Source organism: Nicotiana sylvestris, chromosome 1 (genome assembly GCF_000393655.2).
Source record: "Nicotiana sylvestris chromosome 1, ASM39365v2, whole genome shotgun sequence".
Lineage (NCBI taxonomy): Eukaryota > Viridiplantae > Streptophyta > Magnoliopsida > Solanales > Solanaceae > Nicotiana > Nicotiana sylvestris.
Genome location: NC_091057.1, coordinates 42,776,848 through 42,804,449, shown reverse-complemented (window position 1 = coordinate 42,804,449; position 27,602 = coordinate 42,776,848). Strand labels below are relative to the sequence as shown.

Genomic DNA, 27,602 nt, shown 5'->3' with positions numbered 1-27,602 from the left:
GGGCTTCGCGCTTTTAATATAGAATTATGTTCTATTTTTCTTTTAATCATGTAAATCGAAGTGCATTTCATAATTCATATTAGATAAAATTGTAATTAAACTCAAGATATTTCTCCTTTATTTAAATTAAAAATAGCTAAATACTATAAAGACAAACTCTTGTTCCTTATTAAAAAGATAAATTTCTTTTTTAACTACATATAGGATACTTTTTTCTAAAAAACTATTTCAAAGGAATCATATTAACAATAAAAAAATTTAGAGACCCTTTGCTACCCCTTGGTTGTGAGACGAACATAATTCAAAGGCAAAAGTAAACAAAATTTCCTTCATACGTATTTTGAAGGAATTATGGTTTAATTCAAATTAGTTTTTTTTTCCTACAAATTTTGGAGTACGTCTTTTATGGTAAAAAGATATAGAAAAGCCAAAATGGTTTATTTATAGTAAACTTTAATATTTCAAATATTATGAGTTTCTATATAATTCAAATAAGGAAATATTTTATAAGAAAATTTTTATTTAATTTAAAAATCCTATATATTAGGAGAATAATTAAATTACAATTTTGTCTTATGTGAAAGTTATTTTTAAAGGGTAAAAAAGACGAACGATATTTCGCTAAGGGCCTTCGTGCTTTTAATATAATATAGATTAGAGAGTAAGCTGATATTCATTCACCAAAAATTACCATTTACCAATTTTTTGGAAGTCCAGAAAATGATCTGTTCGTTCCGTTGGTGCGAAAATTGAACTTTGAAATATACCTCCAATATAAGACCAACAAGGAACACTTATATGGATTCTTTTAAATCTTCACTTTTAGGTGGGAGGAATAAATTAATAAACAAACTACGGATAACTTTCAAATTACCTCTTCTTAAAGTTTAGCAATCAATTAAGGCGTTTGCCTTATACACTAACGAAACAACAGTTTAATTAGTTGATTAATCAGTGAAACAAGAAAAAAAATATTACCAAGACGAGCAAACAAACTGTCCAGAAAACAACATGATAATAAATTTCTTGAGTTTGTTAAATAATTGTTATTGTTATAGCAATTCGTATTTTATTACCAATTTTTAATTATGAGAAACCATTTGAAAGAATCAAGATGGGAGGAAGTAATTCTTTTGTTTTTTTGGATGAAAAAGAAATAAGAATCATATTTTTTAATGAGTTGCCGCTGAATTCTCACTCAGTTTTTTTGTCAAAATTGTCCCTTATTTTTAGAGTAGGTCTAATTAAATGTTTACCCAGAATTACCTCAAAGATAAGGGGCAGTTCTCGAAATTCTCTCACACATCTTCTCTTTTTTTTTAGTAACTAGTCTCTACATTCATGCGATGCACGAATATTTTATGTTAAATATTATCAAACACTTTTCAAAAGTAATAAACATTTTAAAATGACATAAATATGCAATTGAAGTTGTAAATCGCTTAAAGAATGCAATAATACTTAATATTATTTTTCTGATTGAATGATTTACTTTGATCCAGGTACATAAAAGTCATATTTCTTTAAATTAAGATACATTAATAACAAAGAATACAAAATAAAATGTCATAGGTAATAATTCAATTTCAAGATTTAACTCCAATTTTGATTAATTAAACTTCAATCGTGTGTCTCATCCATAAGCATACATGCTCGTGCATTAAATAGTTTAGTACATTCAAATATCAGTTATCATTCATGTATCTACATATATGCGTTCTTATTTTTTTTCCTCAAAATAATCCAATGATTATTCATTATTTGCATCGTATTTGAACAATATTTTTTTACTGGTAAACTATTTTATTATATCAGTATTGAGTTGTGATTTTCAGGTTCAATTCTGTAATGGCTAAAGATTTATATATTATGATCCATCCAACAAAAAATTATTTTCTAGAAGAATATATAATTTAGTTTTTAAAGGGCATAAAAATCAGTTTACATAATGTATGACATAAAGTGCTACTTTTTATTTTTATTTTTCATTTTTTATTCATTTCGGGCCTAAATAATTCGGATTCTTTTCCTCTTCAAAATTTTGGAATTAATATTGGGCATATATTTTGTCTTTGCCATGTAGATTAAGAGGAGATCACTTAACTCAAGATTGCAAAAATAAAATAAAAAAGAAAGAGTGATTAGACGAAAATTTATTAAGTGATAAATTTCCTACATTTTAAGAAAGTTAAAAAAAGATCATCAAGTTACTTAGTTGTGTGCTTTTGCAAGTTGTATGAATAAAGGTTTTCCAAGTTTTTTTTTATGCAAATCTATTGTACAAATCATGCATTATTTATTTAAGAATAATATAGAAAAATATAGTAAGCAGAGACAAAAATGTAAAAAGCAAAATAAAAAATAAGCATATTCATGGTTGACAAATGTCTAAAAAAGATGTTTTATACATTTATTGTAAATATATAACTAAACAAAAAAATTAAAAATTAAATTCAAATACATTAATATTCAAAATACTGCGTACTATTTAAATAAATCTAACCATTTAAAATATTGTACAATACTCTTGGACGTCGGAACCAAGTTACTCAATAAAAAAAAGAAAAAGGTTTTAAAAGCTATTACTACACTATTTTTGGAATACCAGAAACAATCACAAGTCTTATTTTGTGCTCCTACTTGAAAAGTTATAGAATTTTTTTTCCTACATAAAACCTAATTCTCACGGTTGCAATTGATTAATAATAAAATATGTGGGTCGGCCTTTGTATAATTGAACGCAGAAATTTTGTTGAAATCGATTACTTTGTATATATTCTATAATTAATTGTATGTCATAAACGGTAAGTAGAAATTTATTCTACTTGTATATATGTATACCAATTTGACTGTACCTCTACAACTAATGAATTGCTATTACGTTTTTGTACATTAATAATATAAAAAGTCAACTAATATTTTAAAATTATTTTAATTTACTAACATTGTATTCATGCTTTTATAATAATATAAATATAAATTTTTTTGCTCAAATTCCCAACATTAGAACACCAAAAAAGCACTTATGCTTTAGTAGTCGTACATAACGCTTTAAGAACAGTTCCATGAAACCAAATTTTGTATAATTAAAAAAGAAAAAGGGAAAGAAGATGAAGCAAAGGAGAAATTCTCTTCATCATCTCGACACTGTTGGTCTCCCATTCCATTTCGGGCAGAATTGGCAGCTGACTTTTCACACACACACTGACACACTCATATATATATATACAATGTATGCGAAAATTCAAACAATCAGCATTGCTCGAAACCTAGTGTGCGGTGGCGCTGCTAGAGCAATCGGAAAATCATTTTCATCGAGGAACATGGCAACCGCCACGACTGCAGCACATGAGAATCTTCTCACCGTCGGCAGTAAAATCATCGCCGTCGGCCGTAACTACGCCGCTCACGCCAAAGAACTCGGTAACGCCGTACCTAAGGTTACTGTCTCTCTCTCTCTCTCTCTCTCTCTATGTGTGTGTGTGTGTGTGAGAGAATTCTGATCTGTGATTGATGCTTTTCTCGAAGCTGATAGCAGAATCGATCATCGTACTACGTTTATCTATGTGTAATTGTGATTTAACTTTTGAAGGAGCCAGTGTTGTTTATGAAGCCCACATCGTCGTATTTGATGAATGGAGGGACAATCGAAGTTCCTCATCCATTGGAATCACTGGATCACGAGGTGGAGTTGGCAGTTGTCATCAACCAAAGAGCTAGGGATGTACCTGAAGCCACCGCTATGGACTATGTTGGAGGTATTATATTAATATTTGATACAGCGTACTATACATAATTCAAGTCTGGCAAACCTTCTATGCTCGATTTTGTATTTTGATTCCTTAAGTTGATAACTTTGAGCTGAATTCTACTGTATTTTGCAAGTGTAGTTAGTTCTCTAATCTTGTTTCATAAAATGCATGTGTAATTGTTATTTTAGCTAATAGAAAAAAGAAAGAGCCTCTATAGCTTGTTGATCTGTGCTGCAGTTTTTGACAGCCAATGCCATTTTTTAGGTTACAATATGAAGTTGATCTACTATGGTTTTGTACATTCCATGGTCTCTATTCTCTGAGCTACTAAAGCACCAGATATTGGAGAAAGTTACTGCTATGAGCTCTTTTTTGATTTACTTCTTAATTGATATTATAGCAAAAGAGTTGAGAATTAAAGTGTTCACTGGGATCGCGAGATGTCTCTTGAGCTAGCATCCGTTTGATCTTAGGATGCTATGAGCTCGTGTATCTCTGTTTTTGTTCTGATATAGATCGATTGCCCGGCATACCAAGGTGTAGATGACTTTTTTAATACTGCCTTTGGAGTTTGCTTGAAGTCATTGTTGTCTTCGGTACTTGGCGTCTTCCTCACTGACGGGTTCGAGTACGGGAATGCGTCTCTGTGTAGCAGGTTCACTTAGATTTTCTCTTAAGTGTTTCCTGAGGAAACTCAACAGTTTTGAGTCATTAGTACTCATTCACTTAGTTATTGTGCTTTTCTCGTATTTTTCTGAGAAAGTTTTGAGCACTATTGAAGCCTGCCGACAACCTTATGGGGACTGCATAGAGCCTGCCGAGACTCGCTTGTTTATGTTTCAGGACTTTGTAAAGTGTATTTTTACGATTCCATATGGATTGAGTCCCCAGTATGTCAAATGTCCGGTGACTCGTGAGTAATATTTGTGTGTTGACATGTTCCGCATTGACGTGATCAAGTATGGGATTGCGCCTTTGCATAGTGGGTTCACTCAAGACTCGTTTTTGCTAAGTGTTCCCCGAACCAATTAAAGCTCGTGGTAGAAATCTGTCTATTACAAACTTTGAGGAGACGGTAAAATGCCATGCCAGGCAAGGGCTTGAATTCGCCAGAGTCGGTTTATGTTCAGGACATTTAGGAAGCTCAAGTACGCAGTTTTCATAAGTACTGATGACCTGCTTACAGTCTGTCCGTAAGTCTCGCAAAGATTCCAACTATTAAAACAATGATTGGCACCGTCATAGCAATGACACAAATAGAGCATGAATCATGTACAATTTCAATGTAAAGTAATTTGCAAATAAAATGCAATTGCTGCATATAATAAAGGCAGAATAGCCTTGTAGACACTTGTAGTTATTCGCATTTGTCATCTCGGTCCCTATATTCAATGAAGTTTCATCTAGACGCTTATAATTATTCAAAGTCACTATTTTAAACCCCTCTGACCATTGACCAAGTCTATGTGGCAACTTAACTGCAGAACTGGACAAAATACATGTATTTCACGCCCCCCCTCCCATTTTTCTCTATCTCACTCCCTTCTCCACGGTACTCCTCCTCCCCTATTTTAATCCAAAACCCATTGCAACAGCCCTTCCCACCACCTTTTCATCTACCAGTGACATCCCTCATCGCCACAGATCTAAAATCTCTAGTCAGCCAGTTGACCGCGTTGGCTTTTTCAGCCATGTCTTGAAGACCCAGGAAAAAGCAATTTCCACGGCAACCACTAGAGATAGCCAATTGGACCATTTCTATCGGGGGTGTTTATTAGGCGATAGTGGGTGCTATTACATTTTAGAATTTCAGATCTTGGTAACCTTTCAATTGGAATAACTATGGCCATTAAATTTAATGGATGTTAAGATTGTACCCATAATTTTTTTTTTTTTTTTGGTGTCTTGCTCTACGGAGACAATGAACAGAAAGTGGAAGGAAGCTAAAGATGTGATTTTTTTTCTTCCTCAAGAGGATTTTGAAATTCTTCATTGATAACATAGAGATACATAGTGGGTTTTCCGGTCGGTGATGTTGCTTGTTGTTCTATGTCCGTGGTCCCTTCGTTGTTTTTTTTTGGGCGAGGAGACCGGCGACAATGGTTGAAGGGGGAGACGGAAGCAGAAGGAAAGAAGGCATAGAGGGTGGTGGTTGACTGCGTGAGAGGAAGAGAAGGAGAAGTGAAGGCCGGTTGCAGCAAAAAATGAATCTTGGATATATTGAAAAATAATACTCCCTCCGTTTCAATTTATGTGAACCTATTTCTTTTTTAGTCCGTGCCAAAAAGAATGACCCCTTTCCTTATTTGGAAACAATTTACCTTTACAGAATGATTTATAGTCACACAAAATATATGTGCCTCATTTTACACCATAAGATCAAAAGTCTTCTCTCTTTTCTTAAACTTCGTGCCCAGTCAAATGGGTTCACATAAATTGAAACGGAGGGAGTATTTTATAAAAATAAATAATGACATGGTGTAATTTTGCTGAGGTGGATCTGATATGTCCTCCATGTCAACTCGAGTGAGCAACACCCAGTGTCAGAAGTGTTTAAAACATATGTTTTGATCGAGTTCAAGTGTCTGGTTGAAACTTTATAAAGTAGGAGGACCGAGATGTCAAACCTGTACAAATAGAAGTGTCAATTAGGCTATTCTGCCTATAATAAATAAGGAGAGTGATCCATGGGCTTGTTTGCGAACATGGAAAGCAAATTCTTGTAATAAGACATATGTGAACTCTACTGTAAATGAGATAATTTTTCTCATAATTATCATAAAGAATAGCATGGCAATCAAGAAGGGATGATACAATATCTTACATTTTATGAAAAGGCGAGGTTCTAAACATGAATATATAATTAATTCTACTTTAGAACGTGTAAATATAAAATAATGGGATAAAATAGTTCCACTATAGAAGTAATTACCCATTAGAAGGATTAGCAGCTAGTACTATCAATGTGTGGCCCAGGCAAGCAACAATGATGACATAGTGCTTGCACTTGAGTACATGATATGAAAAAGCAATTTTCTACTACAACTAAATGTCAGAGCAATTTAGAAGTAAGTCAAAATATGTCATATCAAAGGGTGTGACCTAGTGGTCAATGAAGTAGGTGAAAACCCTGAGGTTTCAGGTTCAAATCTCAGTGCAAGCAAAACACACTAGGTGATTTCTTCCCATCTATCCAAGCCTTGGTGGATAGAGTTACCTGGTACCTGACCTGTTCCTAGTGGGAGGTGGCAGGTATCCCGTGAAATTCGCAAGCTGGCCTGGACACTACGGTTATCAAAAAAGTTATATGTCATATCATTTTATTCTAGTTGTTTAGGTAAACTGCTAAGTTACATCACTTTTTATTGTACTTGAGCATGTATTCATGATGTAGAGACAATTCAAAAACTCGCTATAAGTTTCAAGATTAATACTCCCTCCGTTTTAATTAAGGCAGGCAAACGGGCCGGACCCAGTCCTAAACGGGCCTCGTGGGCCAGTCCTAAGTGGGCCTAGGCTTCGCGGGCCAGGATTAAACGGTCCCGGACTTTGTGGGCTATTGGTAGGAACCGGACCGGGACCACGAACTAATGGTCCCGGGCTACGTGGGCCGGTCCCGGGCCTATGTGGGCCTGGCCTATTTTTTTTTTTAGAATTTTTTATCTAAGGCAATTTCTTGTAAATTATATAGCTTATATATATATATATATATGTGTGTGTATATATATATATATATGTGTGTGTGTGTGTGTGTGTATATATATATATATGGGCCTAAGTGAGCCTGGCCTATTTTTTTTTAAATTTTTTTTATCTAAGGCAATTTCTTGTAAATTATATTATATAGTTGTGACTTAAAATTTTTAATTCAAATTTAAAACACAAAATATTGTAAAGAGATATTCAACGGAATGCGTTATAATTTTTGTTATTGTGACATTAACAAAACATGGCCCAATCTTTCTTAGTCTTCTCCCCTCCCCCAATGGAATGAGCACAACAAGGTGCTAATACCACCATTGAGAAGAAAAAGAAACTAGTCAAGATGCGCCAAAATACAAGTTACATATTAATTTTACATGGTATCTCTTATAAATTTCATAAATCCTTCAAGGTTCGGTGAAACTTCTGTTGGTGGTGGCGGAAAAGAAGCTTGTTAATCACCGCTTGCGGGCGAAGCTGCATCCTTCGCAAGTTCAGATGGCATTTCTTTGTAAGCTTCGTCTACCTCTGGTTGTGATTCAGCAAGTCCAAAATTTCTTCGTTCCGAACGGATCCAATAAAAAGTACTGATTTTTCCAAGCTCTCCCTCATAGACGCTCTATAATCACTGAGTTGAAGTCTTGCTTGACTGAAAGCGCTCTCCGATGCCATTGTTGAAGCTTGAATGGTTAAAATGTCTCAGGCAATCCTTGAAAGAATCGAAAAGTGTTTTTCTTTGTCCTTCCACCATTCCAAAATATTAAAGGAGCCGTCGGGATTCACTTCCTCAATTCCCTATGACAAATAAACGTCAAACTCATTTAGTTGTGAACAATCACTAGTACTAGAACCTTGAGAACCCCTAAACCCGGTCCAAGCAGTAAGTGCTCTTACTCCCGCAGTTCTTTTAGATGATTGAGAACTAGAAGAAGATGGAGTTGGAACGTTTGGTCTAGCATTATCCATTGCAATTTGATAAGCGCTATAAATAGTTTGAGCATTTATTTTAATTGAAGCTTGTACGTCCGAAAGTCTAGACAACTCCTCATCTTCAAGTGCTAAACCATGGTAAATAGATTGATACTAATATTGAGGACCTCCTAATTTCATAGTAGGATTTAACAAGGCAGCAACACCATAAATAGGGGGAATAGGAAAAAAATATTTTTTAAATTTCTTTCTCATAGAATTAATAGCTTGTTCATAAATTTCCCCGCCCTCTGAAAAATAAGCAAACAAAGTTGCATGTTCTGCAAGATAAACTAAACAGTTAGAAATAGTCGGATAATATTGCCCAGAAAATTCATTTGAAGCAATATGAAATTTTTCTAAAAAATCTACAAGCATTTTAACATTAGCCCAATCCGCATTTGTAAGGTGCTCATCATCATCACTTACATGAGCATTAAACGTTGAGTTTATGGGGTTTCTATATTCATATGCAATAACTAAACTTTCATACATGTAATTCCATCTAGTTGGACAAGGTTTATGAACCTTTCTTTCTCTTAGGCCAACTTCATCGTATATTTTAAAATATTCTCTAAGTCTACTTCTACGGTTTGAATAAAAAAGCCAGTGAAGAGCCATTTTAACCTTTTCAATTTCAACATTTAAAATTCTCATACCATCACCCACAATTAAATGGTAAATATGACAAATACATCTAACATGAAAAATGTTACTAAATGCAGGATTTAGTGTAGTGGTAAGCAAGGCTACAACATTAGTGTTACTAGTAACATTATCCATTGAAATTGAAATTATTTTATCACTAATGCAAAAATATCTACAGATATCCGTAACCGTGCTAGAAATAAACTGCTTTGTGTGACGTTAATTAATTATTCTATAAGCAATAATGCGTTTTTGCTTTGTCCAGTCCTCATCAATCCAATGACTGGTAATAGTAAGATAATCACAATCATTACCACTTCTTCCAATATCAGTAGTAATAGCAACACGACCATTAATATGACTAAATAAATAGCGCAAATATTTTTCATATTCATGTTTATATTTATAAATATCGCTCTTTACGGTTGTGCGAGACCATCCTTTATAAGCAGGATTAAAATTTTTTCTAATATAATGTACAAAGTGAGGGTTAGACGGAAAATTATAGGGTAAGCACATAACAGTAACCATTTTTGCTAATTCTTCCCTGTCTTTTCTTGGGTCATAATATAAAATACCACCGGTAACAATGTTAATTTCCGGTTGAAATTGATTTGACTCGGTACTAGGGTCAGACTGACTAGGAAGACTTGTCCCCCCGGCCGCAGCTTTCATTTGATAATATTTAACTTTATCTTGAGGGTGTATATGTGTCTCCTCAAACTTCCCGCCCCCCCGAGTAACATAGTTAAAAGCTAACTTTTTGCCACAAGTTGTACATTTAACTTTATTTTTTTCTCTTATTTGAATAAAAAATGGCCAAACAAGAGATGTTTCGGCCCTTTTAGAAGGTTGTCTAGAAAAAGTAGGGGTAGTAATAGGGGGGTCAGACAGGGCATCATTTGGATTAGTTGGGTTAACTTCAGCAACAAGACTAGTGGGTGTATCGTCATCCGATTGCGTTTCATCCAAATCTATTTCCTGCTCATCTTCTTCATCAATAGTTGGATTACCATAAAGAGAATTCATATATTCATGATCTAAGTGTTCGTCACTTCCAACATTATGCACATATTGACTCTCAGTAAATTGTAATAAAGTATTATCACTATCAAGAATAGGAGCAGGTGGAGGGCGGGTATGGGGTTTAGGTAGGGGAGCCCGGGGAATTAGAAGAGGAATAGATTGGCCACTAGATTCACCACTCTTGGATTTTTCCTTATTTTTACTAAATATTTTTGTAAGGAATATGCCATCTTAATTATAATTATACAAAGTAAATAAAACAAACAAAACTATAATATTAAAACTAAAGAGTTGGAACGAGTTTACCGAATTGAAGAACAACTTGTTAAAAATTAATTATCGTTGAAGACTTGAATACTTCAATTTACCAACTTCACATTTTTTCACACAAATTGCAACAATAAAGTAACCAATTATAGAAGAAAATTAAAGAGAGATTGATGATTTTGCGAGAAAAATGAAAGAATAAGGGGGTATTTATAGTTGAAAATAGGAAGTGTAATTATAAAAGGTTTGGGGTTAAACAAAGTTGGGGGTGTTAAAATGGCTATTACAAAGCCCAAACGGCTATTTTTGCAGGCCTACGACCATATTTTAAATGTTGCAACGGTTAAAAAAAATTTTGGATTTTTTTTAAAAATAGCCGTTGGGCCCGTTTAGGACCGGTTAGGCCCACTTAGCAGGCTCACCCCTGGTCCCGGGCTTAAACGGTTAGGCCCCCTTAGGCCCACTACCCATATGGGCTCGCGGGCCTGGCCCGGGCCTCGGCCTAACCTGCCCACATGCCAGTCTTAGTTTCAATTTAGATGATTTAGTTTGACTCGGCATGGAGTATAAGAAAACAAAGAAGACTTTTAAAACTTGTGGTCTTAAAAGTTTAAGGGGTAAAAGCTTTGTGGGGCCATACCATTTGTGTGGTTATAAATGCATTTCATTAAGGGTAAAGTGGGTAAAATGAAGAGTTTAAAGTTGAATTATTTTCAAATTTAAAAATGTGTCATTTGTTTTGGAACAGAATAAAAAGGAAAGTAACTCATCTAATTTGAAACAGAGGGAGTAATGATTACCAATTAGTAGGCAACCTAAAGTGTATTGGAATCATTACTCCAAAATATGTCTTCATATGGCATGAAGTTTGCTTTTCATGTTGTAGAGCCAGTAAATTGCAATCAAGCATATAGCAAGACAACATGAGTTTCACATTAATAAAGCAAGATAGCATGAGGTATCAAGTTAATGTTACACCTGTAAACTTAAGCTTCCTTCTAGAACAATTATAGGCATTCAGAAACCATATGCAGCTAAATTGCCTACTAGTATAAGTAATATTGTTCTCGATCAGTCCATGTGGCAGAAAATAAGAAATTATGTTGCTCGAAATGGTTATAAGGTAATGGTACTTAGCTGTTCCATTTTCTCCACTTGCAGACGTGTTTGAATTTTTTATTTTTATTTTACAGAGTTGCATTTTGGTGTTGTTGTTCACCACCAGATTAGGGTAATTTCCATGTGCAAATAAATGAAACTTCTTACCTATGAAGAACTATCAAGAGGAGATCACTATATTTGGCTGTCAAGGCCTCATGGTGGGCGCCTCTAGAGGGTAAATTTCTCAATAAGGGGCACCAGCAGCCTAAATATAAATTGTTTAGTAAATTTGATAAATTTAAAAAGACAGAAATTTATAATAAAAAAGGAGAGGAGGGGTAGAGTTTTTGTTAAATGTATTCTTGAGATACAAACTGTTATATAAAAAGGAAGATATAGTAGTCGAGACCCATATCCGCCTGTGTTGATGGAGAGTTGGGGAACTCCCTGTAGTCGCATATGATATTTCTAAGTTTATGAGAAGAGATGACCTCTGTGGAATGCCTTTACAGAGAACTAAAAGATCTTATTTATAGTGGATTAAGAGTTTCGCCACCCACTACTTTGGTGGAATGTAGTTTGAGGCAATAGTGGAGCTTTATCACTTAGAAGTGGGGAAATAGCTCCTTTATTTATGGGATAGTTGCTGAGTCTTATCCCAGAGGATAAGGGAGTGGCTCCTCACTTAGTGATCAGGCAGCTACTAAGTTTGACTTGATATTAAATAAGTTGGCCCGTGAGGAGACGGTCATATGGCCCGTCCAGAGACATTTGTATTGCTAGTTACAGAGAACAATTGAATGGCCCGTCTAGGAGACTAGCGCATTGCCTGTTGCTTGAGAATGTACATGTCCAAGTGGAATTGTGACGATTCATGGACAGTCATACAAGAAAAGGTACGAGTGAGCGTCAAGCCATTTGGACAAGGTAAGTCGTTTGGCTGCCCAAGTGAGCATGTAGGGGGCACATGGTTCCTTTTTACCACTCCAGCGACTGTCTACGATAAATGATTTTCGAGGCTCGAGTTGCATGAATTGGATTATTGGGTTGGATTATTGGGTGACTAGGCTTTGATTGGTATTGATTAGAGGTAACTAATCTGGATTCAATTTTGTTTGCTTGATACTTTTTCATTATTCCTGTTGTGTTGGAGAATTTTTCACATTCCACCCCATGCCATAGAAAGTTGCAGAGCACTTGCGTAGGCTGCTTTTTTAAAAGCTTATCTCTGTTTGAGCGCAAATAATTTGAGGCTCGCCAAGACGTTGCTATTGTCATTCGTCAGCCAAGCTGTGTGTCTAGCACAGCCTCTTCTTGGGCAATATATTTAAGACCAGACTGAATTCTACCTGAACAATTCTAGGTTGCTGCTCCTTGGCTTAGGTATATACTGGGTGTCCGTCTGGCCAAGGTTCACCTGTCTGCTTTTAATTTTTGATCACTTTTGCTGGAGATAACTTTATTTAGAGCTATTCAAGGAACTTATTTAGCTATGGCCTATGTCCATCGATTTATGGAATGTCCTGTATTTGTTTAAAAACAGAAGCAGTGGAACAATGAAACTACGTAGATTTATTTGGGGGATTGTTTTTTCTTCTTTCTGTTAAGTTCTTGAAACATACTCATCCATCCGCTTTTCTTCTGATCCTGCATTAGATTGTTTGTCCTGATAAAAAATGGACTCTACTCAAGTGAATGATACCTCTGTGTTTCAGGTTATGCACTTGCGTTGGATATGACTGCGAGGGAGATCCAAGCTACTGCAAAGGTTTGGAATTTCGCTACAATCATACATTTCAAATATTCATGTCCATTTGTTTTAGTTATTTTTGTTCTTAATCATTACTATTTGTCCTTCATTGTCATTCCCGAAGATGACGTTATCAACTTTTACCAATTCAAACTGACAGTCTGCAGGCCTGCCATGGACTGTTGCTAAGGGCCAAGACACATTCACTCCTATCAGCTCAGTTGTAAGAAGTTTTGGCAATGTCATATGTTTGTTTTCATTTTCTATTTGTTTTTCCCCCTAATATTAGATGGTGTTATATATCATTTTGTAGAATAATTAATAGTCATCTTTCCCTTTGTTTCTTGCAGTTACCAAAGTCGATGGTGCCAAATCCCCATGATATAGAATTGTGGCTGAAGGTAATGATTTTTCTTTTGTCTGCTTAATGTTGGTCTTCACAGTTGCAGCTGGTCATCATCTGTATTCTGCAGGTTGATGGAGAAATTCGGCAAAAGGGCTCGACAAGTGATATGATATTCAAGATCCCATTTTTGATTAGCCACATAAGTTCTATCATGACTCTTCTTCAGGGAGATGTTATTTTAACTGGTAGGACGACTCATGCTGCTTCTTCGTTCAATTGATAATGGCCTTTCATGAAAGTTATTTTTTCTTTTCGAAACTTACATTGCAGTTTATTCTAATTATAAAGTCACATAAACTTTTGCAATTGTTGGGTCTGTTATGATAGACTGAGGTCATTAGGCTTCTTCCTTTTTGTGCTTGAAATTTTCTTGATTTACATGCTTGTGGTTCTGAAAGGGGAATATATTTTTGTTGGCCTGCTACGTTTTTGGATCTCTTTTAGTTTCCCTCTATTGGCAGTTTTTATTAATTTACATGAAGGCTCAACACTTGTATATCACTGGAGAAGAGGAGGACATCATTCTGCTTGCATTAATCCTCTTCTAAAAAAATGCTGCAAACTGTCCTGATAATAAACGGTTGGGTAACCCTACCTACTGTTTTCTATAATTCAGCAGTTATGTCAACTACGGGAGATTTCTTTTTGAATTTCGACAAGTGTGTCACTTCACCTAGTTTATTGAGAACTTTAAAACGTTCTTGTTCAAGTAATACAACTCTTGTTACAGTTATTCATTCAATGTTTCCATTGCTGATTTTCTGTAGGGACTCCCAAAGGAGTTGGTCCTGTTAAGGTAGGCCAAAAGATTGATGCTGGCATAACGGGTCTCCTGGATGTTCACTTTGATGTTGGAAGGCGCCCAGGAGCAAAACAACAATGATTCGCCAAAAGTTAGCTTCTTTTTTCATTTGTTGAATGCTTGAACCACTTCTTTGTTTTAAGACATCCCGGATATGTTGTACAATAATAAAAACACACATTAAACATTTAGAGCTACTTGTATGTTTTCCGAAAAATTACAAGGTGAAATAGCATGATGCTCGACTTTGTTTTTCAGATGAATGCTTTGTTGTACCCTTTTTAGGTGATAAATCTCTTAGGTAAATGCCATTAAAAATTTCTACTATATAGTATTCAGTTCATTTTGATTAAGGTTTATTAGTACTCAGCTGCTAGTTGTATACCTGATTATATCAGAGCCTAATCAACAGTATAGCTTTCTGATTATTTCTCTTCCCTCATTCTCAAGTTTAAGGTCTTTGCTTTAGTGTTCATATTGTTATCAGTCGAAGTATTATCTATATGGTTTCTTTTTTGTCCTGCCTTTTAGGTCCTGGTTGAAAAGAAAAAAGGTTTCTGAATGGGCACCAAATTTATTTAAGGTTTAATGATAATTAGAAAGGAATACATGAGGTAGTTACAAGAATGTATTAAAGCATATCAAAGGCTCCTGTACAACTCCATTTTCTGCTTTATCTAACTTGTTATGGAGCTCCAAAGAAATTTCAAAGTGCAGAACCTTTGATCAGAGGAAGAAAATCCCTGTAAGAAGTCAAGGATTTGTTTGTTAACTTCATCAGGTTTTTCTTGTGGAAGAAAATGAGCTACTCCTTTGAATATAACCACATCTTCTAGCAAAGGTACATCTTTCTTAAACCCACCCTTGTGTATATAATCTTTGACTCCTGCTGCACTATAAGTTATGTCCAAATCTCCCACTATGAACTTCACTGGTACTTTTACTTTAGCCCCAGTCCATGGTGCTGTCAGTTCCCAGTTTCTGCATTTCAATACAATTAAATTTGAGCTAAGTAGCTAGTCATAACCAATTGAATCAAGATTTATTAGCTGAGTAGGCTTTTGACCAGAGCTATAAGTTGAATGCACAAGACACGGTAATATAATGATTATTTTGGCTGTTTGGTGCACAAAACATCTTGCGTTAACGCATGGGTCTGGGATAGGGTCGCACCCCAAGGGTGTGACGTAGATAGTCTACCCTAATATAAACTTTAGTAATATAATGATTATATGAAGGGAAAAAAAGAAGCAAAGAGGGTACAATTGACACTTACAGATCAAGTGCTCTGTAATAATTCAATCCACCAGTGAAGCCAGTCTGTTGATATTTGCTAGCATAGTAATCAACATCTTTTTCAGTCAGCCAAGGGGGTAATTTGACTGGACTTTCATCAAATGGCTTTCCTTTAGGCAACATCAGTGGTTCAGGATTTCGGTTAGTCAATAGCTTCTCCAAAACTGTCTTGGTCCCTATTTTAGCAAATTCTTCTTCTATTTCTCCAGGCTCCTTCATAATTTTAAATTATTAAACAATTCATCACATTATGAGAACAATTGATGCTAGAGCAATTTCCATCATACCATATGGAAGTAGAAATATTAAGTCACGTTAACATCAGCTTTATTAATATTGCCAGGGACTTATGGCTTTATACTCGAATTTTAAAACTATGTATTACTCTAGTGGGATGAGAATTTTTGAACACTATCATTACCTTTATTATTGTTTTGATCCGAGGGTCTTCCGGAAACAATATCTCTGTCCCTCCGGGGTAGAGGTAAGGTCTGTATATCATTACACATACTTTATTAATTCTACTGGGTTGTTGTTGTCATTACCTTTATTATAAGCTGCAATCTACCCTTAAATTATTGTTTTATTTTTACTCTTCAATAGTCAAACAAACTTGAATTCACAAAATTTTGATATATATTTTTCTCGCTTATTATTATTATTATTATTATTATTATTATTATTATTATTATTATATAATAAAAATAAAATTCAAGGCAGGTTTTATCCCTCAACCTGGCCTAAAGAGTTGGGGCGCCTGACCAACTGACCAAAGAAAGCGTGAATGCAATTGGCGTCACTTATTATTATTTTTATTATATTTTGTTTTCCAGATTAATTTATATATATAATTAGTAAAAAATTTCGACGAAGCGGTGTCACGTAACACTGCTTGGACCTCGGTGCATCCGCCCTGAATACAAGTTTGACTTAACCTTAAAAGTTGATCAACTGACTATCAATAGTAAATCGAGTATTCAATTCATTTAGATGGAGTATTAATTGAGAGAAGAAAGAGAGGAAAAATAAATAAATAAACCTGGAATCTGATAATATAGTACTCATCTCCATAAGTAGCACGTAGACGAGCAATGGGCCTAATAATTGGGTTTCGTGGAGCGAAAGGAACAGTCATGTTAACAAGGGCGTTGACCTTATCGGGCCTATAGAAACACAAAGCCCAAGCAATCATAGCTCCCCAATCATGGCCCACTACAAACACTTTCTCTTGGTCAGGGGCAATGATATTAAGAAGTTCCACAATGTCACCAACAACATGGAGGGTGGTGAACTTGGTGAAGTCATCTTCGGGTGCTCCGGTGGTGTCCCCGAACCCGCGGAGGTCCAGGGCTACCGCTCGGTAGCCGTGGGCTGCCACGAACGGCATTTGGTGGCGCCACGAGTACCATAGTTCGGGAAAGCCATGGAGGAATAGGACTATTGGGCCTTGGCCCATTTCAGCTATGTGCATGTTTAACCCATTCACTCTCAATGTCTTGTGTTGAATCTCCTCGACTTCTTCCATCTCACTCTTTCTATCCCTCTCCTTGAAAATGTACTTGTCTTTCGATGATCTCGCTTAGAGTTTAGCTGCTTTTTAAAGTGTACAAGTTCGCGAAGAGGGCGAGTGAAATGAGGAAAAGCGGCTTAGAAAAGAGCAGTGGGTATATACTTTTACAAGCAAGAGTACACCATTGGGCTTAACTTGTTTCTTCACGTAAGAGGTGTTGTTCGTTTTGGTTATATGGCTACGTGTCACAATTTTTTTTTTTTTTGCAAATTGAGAAGTTTCTGAAATCTCTCCACCTTTTGTTCTGCTAAGAAAATAGGTTTCTTCTCCTCTTGGCTTTTCCATGTGAGTCCATATTACTTAAATGAAAAAATAAGTTAACCATCGTTTTTATCACTTTTGAGAAAACGTATAATAAGGCTTACAACTAAAATGTTACTATTAACTAGAAAGTTCTGACGCTTTGTATGCAGAAAATGAAGGATATATAACGGACTGGAGATAATGACTCATTGCTAATATTTTACTTTTCCCTTTCTTTTATGCCACAAGACTAGTACAATCGAACCTCTATAAGAGTCATCCTATATATAACAACATTTCACTATAATAATCAAATTTTCTTTGGAATCGATTTTTTTATGTTATGTTATAATACTCATCCGTTTCAATGTTACTATTACAACCAAAAAATATTGGAACAAACAAGAACGCTATACAAAAGTTTGACTGTAATTTGATAGAGATTAGTCACAAGTGGTACAGTGACCATCATCTTTAACTCTGAAGAATTATAGGAATTGGAATTATCAGAAATTAATCAAGCGCAATCTTTATTAGTTGTAAGAAGAGTGCAAGAAAACTCCATCTTCAATAAAGAACAACAAACAAAGCTCACCACTGGTTGTCAACATTATAAGCACACATTACAAACTTAGCAAACAAACACATTAGTTAATTATATGCAACCCCAAAAAAGGGGAAGAAAAAATTAAAACAAGAAAAACTCTACAGAATAGCACAGAACTTGGACTGATTAGAGGATGAAATCTTGCGAATGAAGTTGTAAATATGGTCATTAATTTCTTTTGGTTTTTCTTCGTGGATAAAATGTCCAACTCCTTCTAAAACCACAACTTCCTCTAACAAAGGCACTTGCTTTTTGAAACCTCCTTTATGTAAATAATCTTTGGTGCCAGGAGCATTATAAGTAAGGTCAAGGTCACCAACAATGAACTTTACTGGTACTTGGATTTTAGCCCCTGTCCATGCTGCTGTTAGCTCCCAATTTCTGCAATATTGGTAGAAACCACATCATATAGCCACTCTTATAAAAGGCTGCTATTTAGGAATTAACTTTAAATTTCATATTTTCAGAACATGATCGAATGTCTTGAATTATCTTGAAAATAAGATATTTAGTTTAAATTTCAAGATGAAATAAGTACTGACTAATCCCTAAATAGCAATCCGAAGAATGATTGTTAAAGTGCAAATAACTGCATCATATATATATATGAAGCTACATGAGGTCATAAATTCATCTAGCCGATCCAACTTGCTTGGGATTGGACCGGAGTAATTATTCTAATTTAATTTCGTGTATTATATCGTAGTTATTACTTCCTCATCCCTAAAATATAATAACGAGAATCTGAAATACGAGAATCAAATTTTCTAATTTTTTATTTTGTTAATTCGAATATTAACTTTGATTTTTTTCGAATTGAGTATTACATAGTTAGCTAGTAACTACATACATTACTATACATTGCCGTTTTTAATAATCAATATGACTAAAATGTTTGTAAAAATTACAATAAAAAATATTACTTAACTGTGTAATAATATTAGTACTAATCATGTAAAATGGGACAAAGTGAACTTTATATTAGTACTCCATCTATCCTAATTTATGTTCTGCACTTTCCTTTTTAGCTTGGTCTTTAGCTAAATAATGATACCTTTTTATATTTACAAATAATTTAACTTTAGACTTCTCATTAATTTATACTGAATGAAACAATCTATAACTACACAAATATATCTATGGTTTATTATTTTAGACCACAAATATTAAAAATATTTCTTTCCTTTTAAAACTCTAGATTTGTGCATAGTCAAAGTGCATCATATTAAAATGGTTTACCGATGTATTGCTCGGTAAAAGTTGAGTGGTCCAGTGAAGCCAGTTTGTTCAAATTTGATAGCATAGAAATCAAGTTCTTCCTCAGATAACCAACAAGGCAGCTCAACTTGAGGATTGTCTCCAAATGGTTTTCCTTTTTTCAAGTAAAGAGGAGCTGGTTCCCTATATGTGAAAAACTTCTTTAAAACATTCTTCACACCCATTTCCTCAAACTCAGCTTCTATTACTCCAGCCTCCTGCATTGACACAATCAAATTAAAGGATCTGTTAATTAATGATGTAAATTTACTATTCCTTTTGTGTTAAAATAATGAATGTTCTCGACAGTAACCAAAAAACAAATCTCCAACTAATTCATTAATTCGACTCTTGACTACAAAAAAAGAATATAGAAGCTTGTTTCAATAGTACTTCCTCCGTACCAATTTATGTGATGTTATTTGACTGTATACAGAGTTTTAAAGAAAAAAAGACTTTTGAAACTTATTGTTTTAAATGAGTCATAAATATTTGTGTGATATAATCACAAGTTTAAAGTTATATTGTATCTAATTATAAAAAAGTAATTATTTTTTTGGGATAGATAAAAAATAAGTGTATATTACATAAATTGAGACGCAGGGAATATTAACTACATATATATTAATTAACCAATTGAGCATTCTTCCCGTGATAGAATATTGTGGGGGTGAGGGGGTTTGGGATCAAGCTATATATTATTGGATCAAAAGAAAACCTACTAGATGGAATATACCTAGAGTGTAACAGTGATAAAATGAAGGAACTGTTTTTTGTTGTAAAAGGACAATACATATCATCATCTTTTAGAGATCTATCAATTACTAAAGGCACATCATGCATAATCAGTACTAATCTGATTCAACTTTAAAACTTATTGACATACTACTATTCCGATTAGGTACCTAGTTTAAAAAAAGAAAAAAGAAACTTTTGAAATTTGTGATAAAAAATAAGTCATACATATATATCATCTCATTAAGTAAATTTCTTAAATTATTTTTTTTCGAAATATATAAAGATTTCATTCTTTTTGAAACAATATTCCTTGAGCCGAGGGTCTATTGGAAACAGCTTCTCTACCCTCAAGGTAGGGGTAAGATCTGCGTACACACTATCCTCCCCAGACCCCACTGAGATTATACTTGGGTTTGTTATTGTAATTGTATTCTTTTTTAAACAGACTAAAAAGTAAAATGCATCACATAATTTGGTACAAATGAAGTACTTAATAAAAATGTAGCTGCATCGTTTCTTTCTCAATAATCTAAAAACATTTTTGTTGGAACAAATAATTTTTTTCTGTTTTGCTACTAAGAAAATAGGTAATAAAATCGGAAATCCTTGAAATTATATTCGAACATAATACGTACTGTTCCTGCACGTAGATGATCGGATGATCGGAGATATGCAAAGTGCAAACTACTAGATCAAGGATCATAGTGTGGTGGCTTTCCTATTTTTTGTTACTATTTGTTATTTTATCTTTTATTTGTTGGAACCCTATATATGTAAATTTCGAGACTCCAAAGATATACTAAAACATATGGTTACTCCCAATAAACTAATTAATTTATAAGTTATGAATTCGAGTCGTGAAAGCAGCCAGTAATTAATTCTTGCATTAGAATATGATCACAAATATCCTAGCTAGGGCCACGGCCCGTCCTTGTACCCTGCATGAGTACGAGATGCTTTATGCACCATACTGCCTATCTAATCATGTTCAGTCTGTTTGATTGATACGGATCGGAGAATTCATATAGTGGATCGATCCAATTAATTTAAATCAACTAAATTAAAAGGGAGATCAGCTGAGAGAGTACCTGGAATCTAACAACATAGTAATCATCTCCATAAACTGCACGCAAAGTGTCAAGTGGTTTCTTGATAGGGTTTCTGGGATTGAAAGCAACACTCAAGCAGAAAAAACCCTTAACCTTATCAGGCCTATACAAACAGAGAGCCCAAGAAACAACAGCACCCCAATCATGTCCTATAACAAACACTTTCTCCTCTTGTGGTGCAATGGAATTCAACAGCTCCACTAAGTCACCAACAATACTTAGGGTTGTGAAATTGCTAGGATCATCTTTAGGTACTCCGGTAGTGTCGCCGTAGCCGCGTAAATCCGGAGCTACGGCGCGGTATCCGTGGTTAGCCATGAATGACATTTGGTGCCTAAATGAATACCACAATTCTGGGAAGCCATGAATGAAGAGGACTAAAGGACCTTGACCTATTTCAGCATAATGCATGTTTATTCCATTTACCGACACTGTTTTGTGCTCTACACCCTCCATTTTCTGAAATTTCTATCCAAAGTTGATCTAAAGAAGGTTTTTGTGGCTTCTTTGATTTTAGATTGTTCTATCGGTTCTCCTTTTGTAAGCTCAAGAAAGTTAAAATATACTACACAATGATACTTTCTGTACTTAGAAACAATTTAAAATTAAACTTTCTTATTTTATTTTTATTTTTAAAAAGTTTTTTTTTCTCTTTTAAATTCGTGTATATATATGGTGTCAACCAGAAATTGGACGTAGGGAGTATTATTTAATTGCCCATGCAATTGTCTTTGCTTTTTTGCTTTTGCACGTTAAGACAGAGAGCAGGCCACTTTTGGTGTACTTGCATATTCCATGGCCATATTAAATTATATCATGATGACCATCTTTTATGATATATAAGTCTATATTTACTGTAAGATGGAGTCAATCATGGAGAATAATTATAACTTGGGGCGAAAATTCTCATACTGTTACATGATGGACATAGTCATATTTTTATGTATGTAAATTTACATAGCAAAACTATTTGTAGCAGATTTGAATGGGTTCACTACAGCTTTGTAGAAAATCTTTATGACTTTTCCTTGCTTAGAGTATACATACCTCTTATTTCTTGGAATGAGTTTATTAGTTCTATATGTAAACTCAATCAAATTAATTATCTATACTATAATTATAGGTTACCTAATAAAAATAATGAATAATTTGCCATAACAGGTTAAAAGTATAATAATAATTCCTTACTGTGATCAGGATATATAACTCAAACCTTGTTGAAATAATACACAAGGGGAAGCCTCCATTAATTGGCTTGTCTGATTGCGGATACAAATATATATAGTACTTGATCACTTGAGTAATTTGGAAATTGGAACATTGTTTATAAATCCTTTGGTTGTTAATTAACCTGTACATAGTCCATCTCTAATATCACACCTGTTGAAGTGCATTAGTCCATGTTCACACACACACAGAGAAAATTGGACCTAAAGGTGATATACTGCTAGCAAAGATTGACTAATTATCATGTGAAACAATTTTATCTCACTGAAAATTCTTAGATAATTGGTGAAATAGTTCTCTTCATATTAATCTGACTGGACGTTGAACAAATATTCGAATTTATAGGGCAAATAAGTACATGAGTCAATTTATAAATTTTGATTCTACTATTTCATAATTAATTTAATTAGTAGAAGCCAAATATCTCAGATTCTCAATTCTCGCTGGCCCCGTGAAAGACAACTACCAAAATGCAGTTTGTTTTCAGTATTTTGGTCAGCTTTTTGATAAAACAGTCACACATTTTAACATAGTAATAACGCAGCAGAAGTGAGTTGAAATATAAATTTTTAGATGAAATTGTCGCACGTTTTGACATATTTTATTTCCCTTTCTTTTTGGTGAAAGAAAGGTTGCCAGTGACAGTGGCCAATAAATAGGGCAAAAGGGAAGTAGGTGACAAAGATATCTGTTAATTAATGATCTAATATATTTGAATCATATATCACTGGCATGCAGAGTGAAATTACGACCATTAAATTAATCAAGATACAACCTAATCTGATCAGCCATATATTCTTTATATATTTTTAAATAAGTAGGAATGGTTCTCATATTACTACTTGGTTTGGTTGTATATGCATGATGATCTTTTTGCATGTCTACGTACTGTTAATTGACAGAAATATATTAATATTCTTTTCAGAGTTAGGGAGAGTTTTTTATGATAAAGTTGCAGCCATGCACATTGTTTAACGAAGATGTTTAACCTATTCGACTATCATGCAAGAGCACAATACTTTACAACTAATAAAGATTATTCAATATGACATCTTTATCCATTCATTAGAATTTCATTTTTGGTTGGGCATACTTTATCTACCTGTATGAATCATGTGGAAATCAGCCATTAGCACTTGTTAAAATGCCTTAACGTTGATTCCTTTCTTCTCTCAAAAGGAATATACATTTGATTGAATAAAAAATATAAAAGAAAGATAATGCCTAGTGTACGAAGCTCTCGTATTTACGTAGGATTAAGAGCAGGATTATATACTAAAAGGCAGAGGCAGAGCTAGAATTTAAAGTGTATGAATTCTAAATTTTAAAATAAGCCCATGACCTAAAACTAGTTCTTATTTCTTAGTTAGTTAGGTTTTTTTAAAAAAAAAAATCCAAAAAAACGTAAGTTTGGAGCTTCAATGTGTTTCTTTTTGACTTTTGGAACTTCGTTTGCTTAATTGTTAAGTTAGTTAGGTTTTTTTAAAAAGAAAAAGTAACAGAAAAATGTTTGTTTGTTATAAAATAAAGACCGTAAAGTAAAGACAAGTATACAGAGGCGGATGTAGTGTGTTAGTTATGGGTTCAATTGAACCCATAACTTTCGACGCGGAGTAGAAATTTATGTGTAAAAATTCATTAAAATTGTAAAAATAATAGATTTGAACCCATAACTTTAAAAATATAATAGGTTCAATGTTAAAAATCTTAAAAGTTGAACCCATAGAGTTTAAATCCTGGATCCGCCTCTGCAAGTATAGAGAAACTGATATATTATTCGAATTCAAATTGATGTACATAATGAACTGAAATCTCTTCTATTTATAGAAGAAAGGAAGGTGTTGTGTAAGCTGCTACTGCAAGCTGCTGTGTAAGCTGCTATTATACCTGGATATGGATAATCTTCTACGAGAGTAATGTTTATTCATAACGGAGTACTGAAAGGATAAGCTCATTGTATCAGGTATAGATAATCTTTTGCTGGGATAATGTTTATCCGTAACGGAATACTGAAAGGATAAGCTCATTGTACCCGGTATGGATAATCTTCTACCGGGGGTAATATTTATCCATAACGGAGTATCGAAAGGATAAGCTTATTATACTCGATATGGATAATCTTCTACCGGGGATAATATTTATCCATAACCGGGTACCGAAGTGATAAGCTTCTTCAGGAAGCTTATTTCCAATAGAGTACTAAATAGATAAACATATTTACGGTGAAGTCCCATATGAATAAATTTCTTTAGAAAGCTTATTTACATTGAAGTAATAAATGAACATCAATAATATAATATATTTATAACATTGTTTTATTTCTTATAGTTATTTAGGTTTTTTCTTTAAAAGAAAAAGTAACAGAAAGATGCGGTGCTTTCAAAGGGACTTGAAGCCAAGCATTTTCCCTGGAACCCAGAACCTTTGCTGGCGTGCTTTATCTATATATAAAAAGAATTTTTTCGATACAAATTCAGGGTTCGAAAAAAGGTTATTGGGTTTGTCCGAACCGCTCACTCTACTGTAACTTCGCCCCTGCTAAAAGGTGTATGTAGACAACCTACTTGGATGCAAGTAGTGGTTGATTCAACAGTTCACCTATAATTTATATATTATACAAATTTTTTTTTATCATCGCTCCAAAACTCTCTTTTAAATAAATTAATAAAATCAAGCATTGATACTATTTCTGTTATTCTGTATCAACAATTGGTGTCACGTCCTACCTACATGAAATGTGTGCAACCTTTTCTTTGACCGAACGAAATTGTTTTTTCCCTCATAGCTAGAGGAGTGACAATTGATTTTATTTTATTAAAGTAGAAAATAAAAAACTTACCGATGTTCGTACTAGCTTGCACATGGTTTAATATTTGTATAATATAACTGTGAGCTAATTTTGAACGATAATACTATAATGATGATAACCTTACTTCTATAAGTATTATTAGACAATTTCAAAAGAGTAATCTTTATGAGTTATAGTTTCACATTCAAGAATATTTAATTAATTAGGCAAATTGACACTCGTAATATTTTTTTTGTTGGTCAAACTCATCAAAATTTTCATTTAACCAAGTATAATATTTACAACTCACTAGTTCTTTTGGACTCTTGAATTAGTCTCAAATAAAAGAAAACACTAGACAATCACTGACTCTATTACTTTTTTCCTATCTCTCACTATACTTTCCTATATTTAACTAATTAGGATAGTTGTTCAATTTTTCTAACTCCTTTTGCCATTTGATCTCTTGTTGCCCTCTTGTATGAAGCTTAAAATAATAGTCTTTACCCTATGATGGCTTGTTGTCTTCTTGTCTTGAAATCTTCTTTGGTTCCTTTCTGCCCATACATGATACATAACAGCTGCATATAGGAACCTTAACATGTGTGCTTTGCCTTTACACGAGCTCCTCTTCTCCCATCCATTTTAACAGAGTTGCCCACACTTTTATGGAATATTCACATTCAAAATATAAGTGCTCCATTATCTCTTCAGTAGCTTTTTCATATAGCACACAATCACTAGCTACTGATATGCCCCATTTTCTTAGTCTATCTACTATTGTGAGCTCCTTGTGCATAGCCAACCACAATATAAATTGATGCCTTGACAGTGCTTAGAGCCAATTGTTATCTTCTTCCAGCTACACTTAGGATATTGAGGCATTGTTGCAACATATAACTTCCTTATACTAAACTTCCCTTTGCTACAATACTTATTCAAGTCAGCCACTGGATCCCTTTGAGCTAACCATTCTCTGTTATCAAATATTTTCCTAACCAACCAACAGACTTGTTTAGGTGCTTGTACTGACATGATTTCCTTCCCTTTTATGACACTCGTAATATTGCAGAGGTCTAATTATACATGTTGACCACTGAACAAATATACATTATTTGTGTGAATTTGACATCTAACATGTCATCCTCATTTATCAGACATATCTGATTCCCTAGAACTAAAGGTACATTTGTTGTGTTTGATCTGCCAGGACTAATAAAATAATATAATAATCGAGAAGAAGAAGAAGAGAAGTAGGAAGAAGGAAGAAGGAAGAAGGAAGAAAAAGTATATATATATATATATATATATATATATATATAATTTATGTATTCAGATAGAAAAAGTAAATAAGGAATTCAGCCCAAATAGCCTTACACCCATCTGCTTAAACTAAAAATCACGAATATATAATAAAATATAATATATAATTTATGTATAAAATGTGTATAAATATATATAATTATTATATAATTTATGTACACTGATTAAGAAAAAATTAAATAGTGACTTTTATTGACTATTTATGTAAAGATCCTACTATAAAATGCTTTTATTTGCACCTCTATATAAAGGGCTTTGAGACCTATTTTGTAAGGTTCCTATATTGGGCCATTGTACTATATCAACTCCGGGGTATTTGTATTTATACCCACTTTTTGGGTCACGTTTTAACTTGTGCCCGCTTTGCAAAAAAATTGCAAGCATACCCACTTTTTCGCGTAACTTCAGCATACGGGGCTGAAGTAGCAAAGACAATCACGCAAAACTTCAGCATTCTAGTAGACGGGCCTGAAGTAGCAAGTGTGCTGAAGTTTTTGTTCGTAATTGCTGAACTTAAGCATAGTAGCTGAAGTTTTGTTCTCTATTTGCTGAAATTTTTGTTTGTAATTGCACTAAATAAGCTGAAGTTTTTTGTCCTGGATTCATTAGTTTTGTCATTAAGCTTTTTCAAAAATTTCAGCAGAAGATGCTGAAGTTATTTTGTTCATTTATAAAAACTTCAGCACTAAATAAGCTGAAGTTTTTTTGTCCTGGATAAACTTTTTCAAAAACTTCAGCAGAAGATGCTGAAGTTATTTAGTTCATTTGTAAAAATTTCAGCACTAAAAGCTGAAGCTTTTTTGTCCTGGATTCATTAGTTTTGTCATAAAGCTTTTTCAAAAACTTCAGCAGAAGATGCTGAAGTTATTTAGTTCATTTGTAAAAACTTCAGCTGTGTTCTGAGCCTTAGAAGCCTCCTTTTTCCTCACCTCAATTTGCGTACGCGGTCTGGGCGTATATCCAGAACGATTTTATGTGGAAATATGATGAAAATGTTAATTTGGCCTTTAAAATTTAATTT

General features: G+C 33.9%; 3 protein-coding genes across 3 annotated transcripts; 1 reads left to right on the top strand and 2 right to left on the bottom strand.

The window, feature by feature from the left end:
- Positions 1-3,085: 3,085 nt before the first annotated feature.
- LOC104210296 (oxaloacetate tautomerase FAHD1, mitochondrial) lies at positions 3,086-14,680 on the top strand. Its single transcript, XM_009759164.2, has 7 exons — positions 3,086-3,440; positions 3,593-3,758; positions 13,181-13,233; positions 13,376-13,438; positions 13,566-13,616; positions 13,689-13,806; positions 14,389-14,680. The coding sequence occupies exons 1-7, from the start codon at positions 3,111-3,113 to the stop codon at positions 14,502-14,504; spliced, it is 897 nt and encodes a 298-aa protein (XP_009757466.2). The 5' UTR covers positions 3,086-3,110; the 3' UTR covers positions 14,505-14,680.
- A 104-nt stretch (positions 14,681-14,784) lies between these two features.
- Positions 14,785-17,345, bottom strand: LOC104210298 (epoxide hydrolase 1-like). The gene is made up of 3 exons (XM_009759165.2): positions 16,759-17,345; positions 15,700-15,932; positions 14,785-15,404 (listed from the first exon to the last, which is right to left on the bottom strand). The coding sequence occupies exons 1-3, from the start codon at positions 17,242-17,244 to the stop codon at positions 15,101-15,103; spliced, it is 1,023 nt and encodes a 340-aa protein (XP_009757467.1). The 5' UTR covers positions 17,245-17,345; the 3' UTR covers positions 14,785-15,100.
- Positions 17,346-18,035: 690 nt separating this feature from the next.
- On the bottom strand, positions 18,036-21,787 carry LOC104210295 (epoxide hydrolase 1-like). Its single transcript, XM_009759163.2, has 3 exons — positions 21,223-21,787; positions 19,379-19,614; positions 18,036-18,520 (listed from the first exon to the last, which is right to left on the bottom strand). The coding sequence occupies exons 1-3, from the start codon at positions 21,697-21,699 to the stop codon at positions 18,238-18,240; spliced, it is 996 nt and encodes a 331-aa protein (XP_009757465.1). The 5' UTR covers positions 21,700-21,787; the 3' UTR covers positions 18,036-18,237.
- Between the last annotated feature and the right edge of the window lie 5,815 nt (positions 21,788-27,602).

Bases quoted from the DNA above. Each gene is read 5' to 3' on its own strand.
- LOC104210296 (XM_009759164.2), top strand. From the start codon at position 3,111: ATGAAGCAAAGGAGAAATTCTCTTCATCATCTCGACACTGTTGGTCTC. The intron at 3,759-13,180 runs GTATTATATTAA...TCTGTGTTTCAG, and splicing joins CGCTATGGACTATGTTGGAG to GTTATGCACTTGCGTTGGAT. The intron at 13,617-13,688 runs GTAATGATTTTT...TGTATTCTGCAG, and splicing joins ATATAGAATTGTGGCTGAAG to GTTGATGGAGAAATTCGGCA.
- LOC104210298 (XM_009759165.2), bottom strand. From the start codon at position 17,244: ATGGAAGAAGTCGAGGAGATTCAACACAAGACATTGAGAGTGAATGGG. The intron at 15,933-16,758 runs GTTTATTTATTT...AAAATTATGAAG, and splicing joins ACTATATTATCAGATTCCAG to GAGCCTGGAGAAATAGAAGA. The intron at 15,405-15,699 runs GTAAGTGTCAAT...ATTGAAATGCAG, and splicing joins TATTACAGAGCACTTGATCT to AAACTGGGAACTGACAGCAC.
- LOC104210295 (XM_009759163.2), bottom strand. From the start codon at position 21,699: ATGGAGGGTGTAGAGCACAAAACAGTGTCGGTAAATGGAATAAACATG. The intron at 19,615-21,222 runs GTACTCTCTCAG...GTGTCAATGCAG, and splicing joins ACTATGTTGTTAGATTCCAG to GAGGCTGGAGTAATAGAAGC. The intron at 18,521-19,378 runs GTAAACCATTTT...CCAATATTGCAG, and splicing joins TTTTACCGAGCAATACATCG to AAATTGGGAGCTAACAGCAG.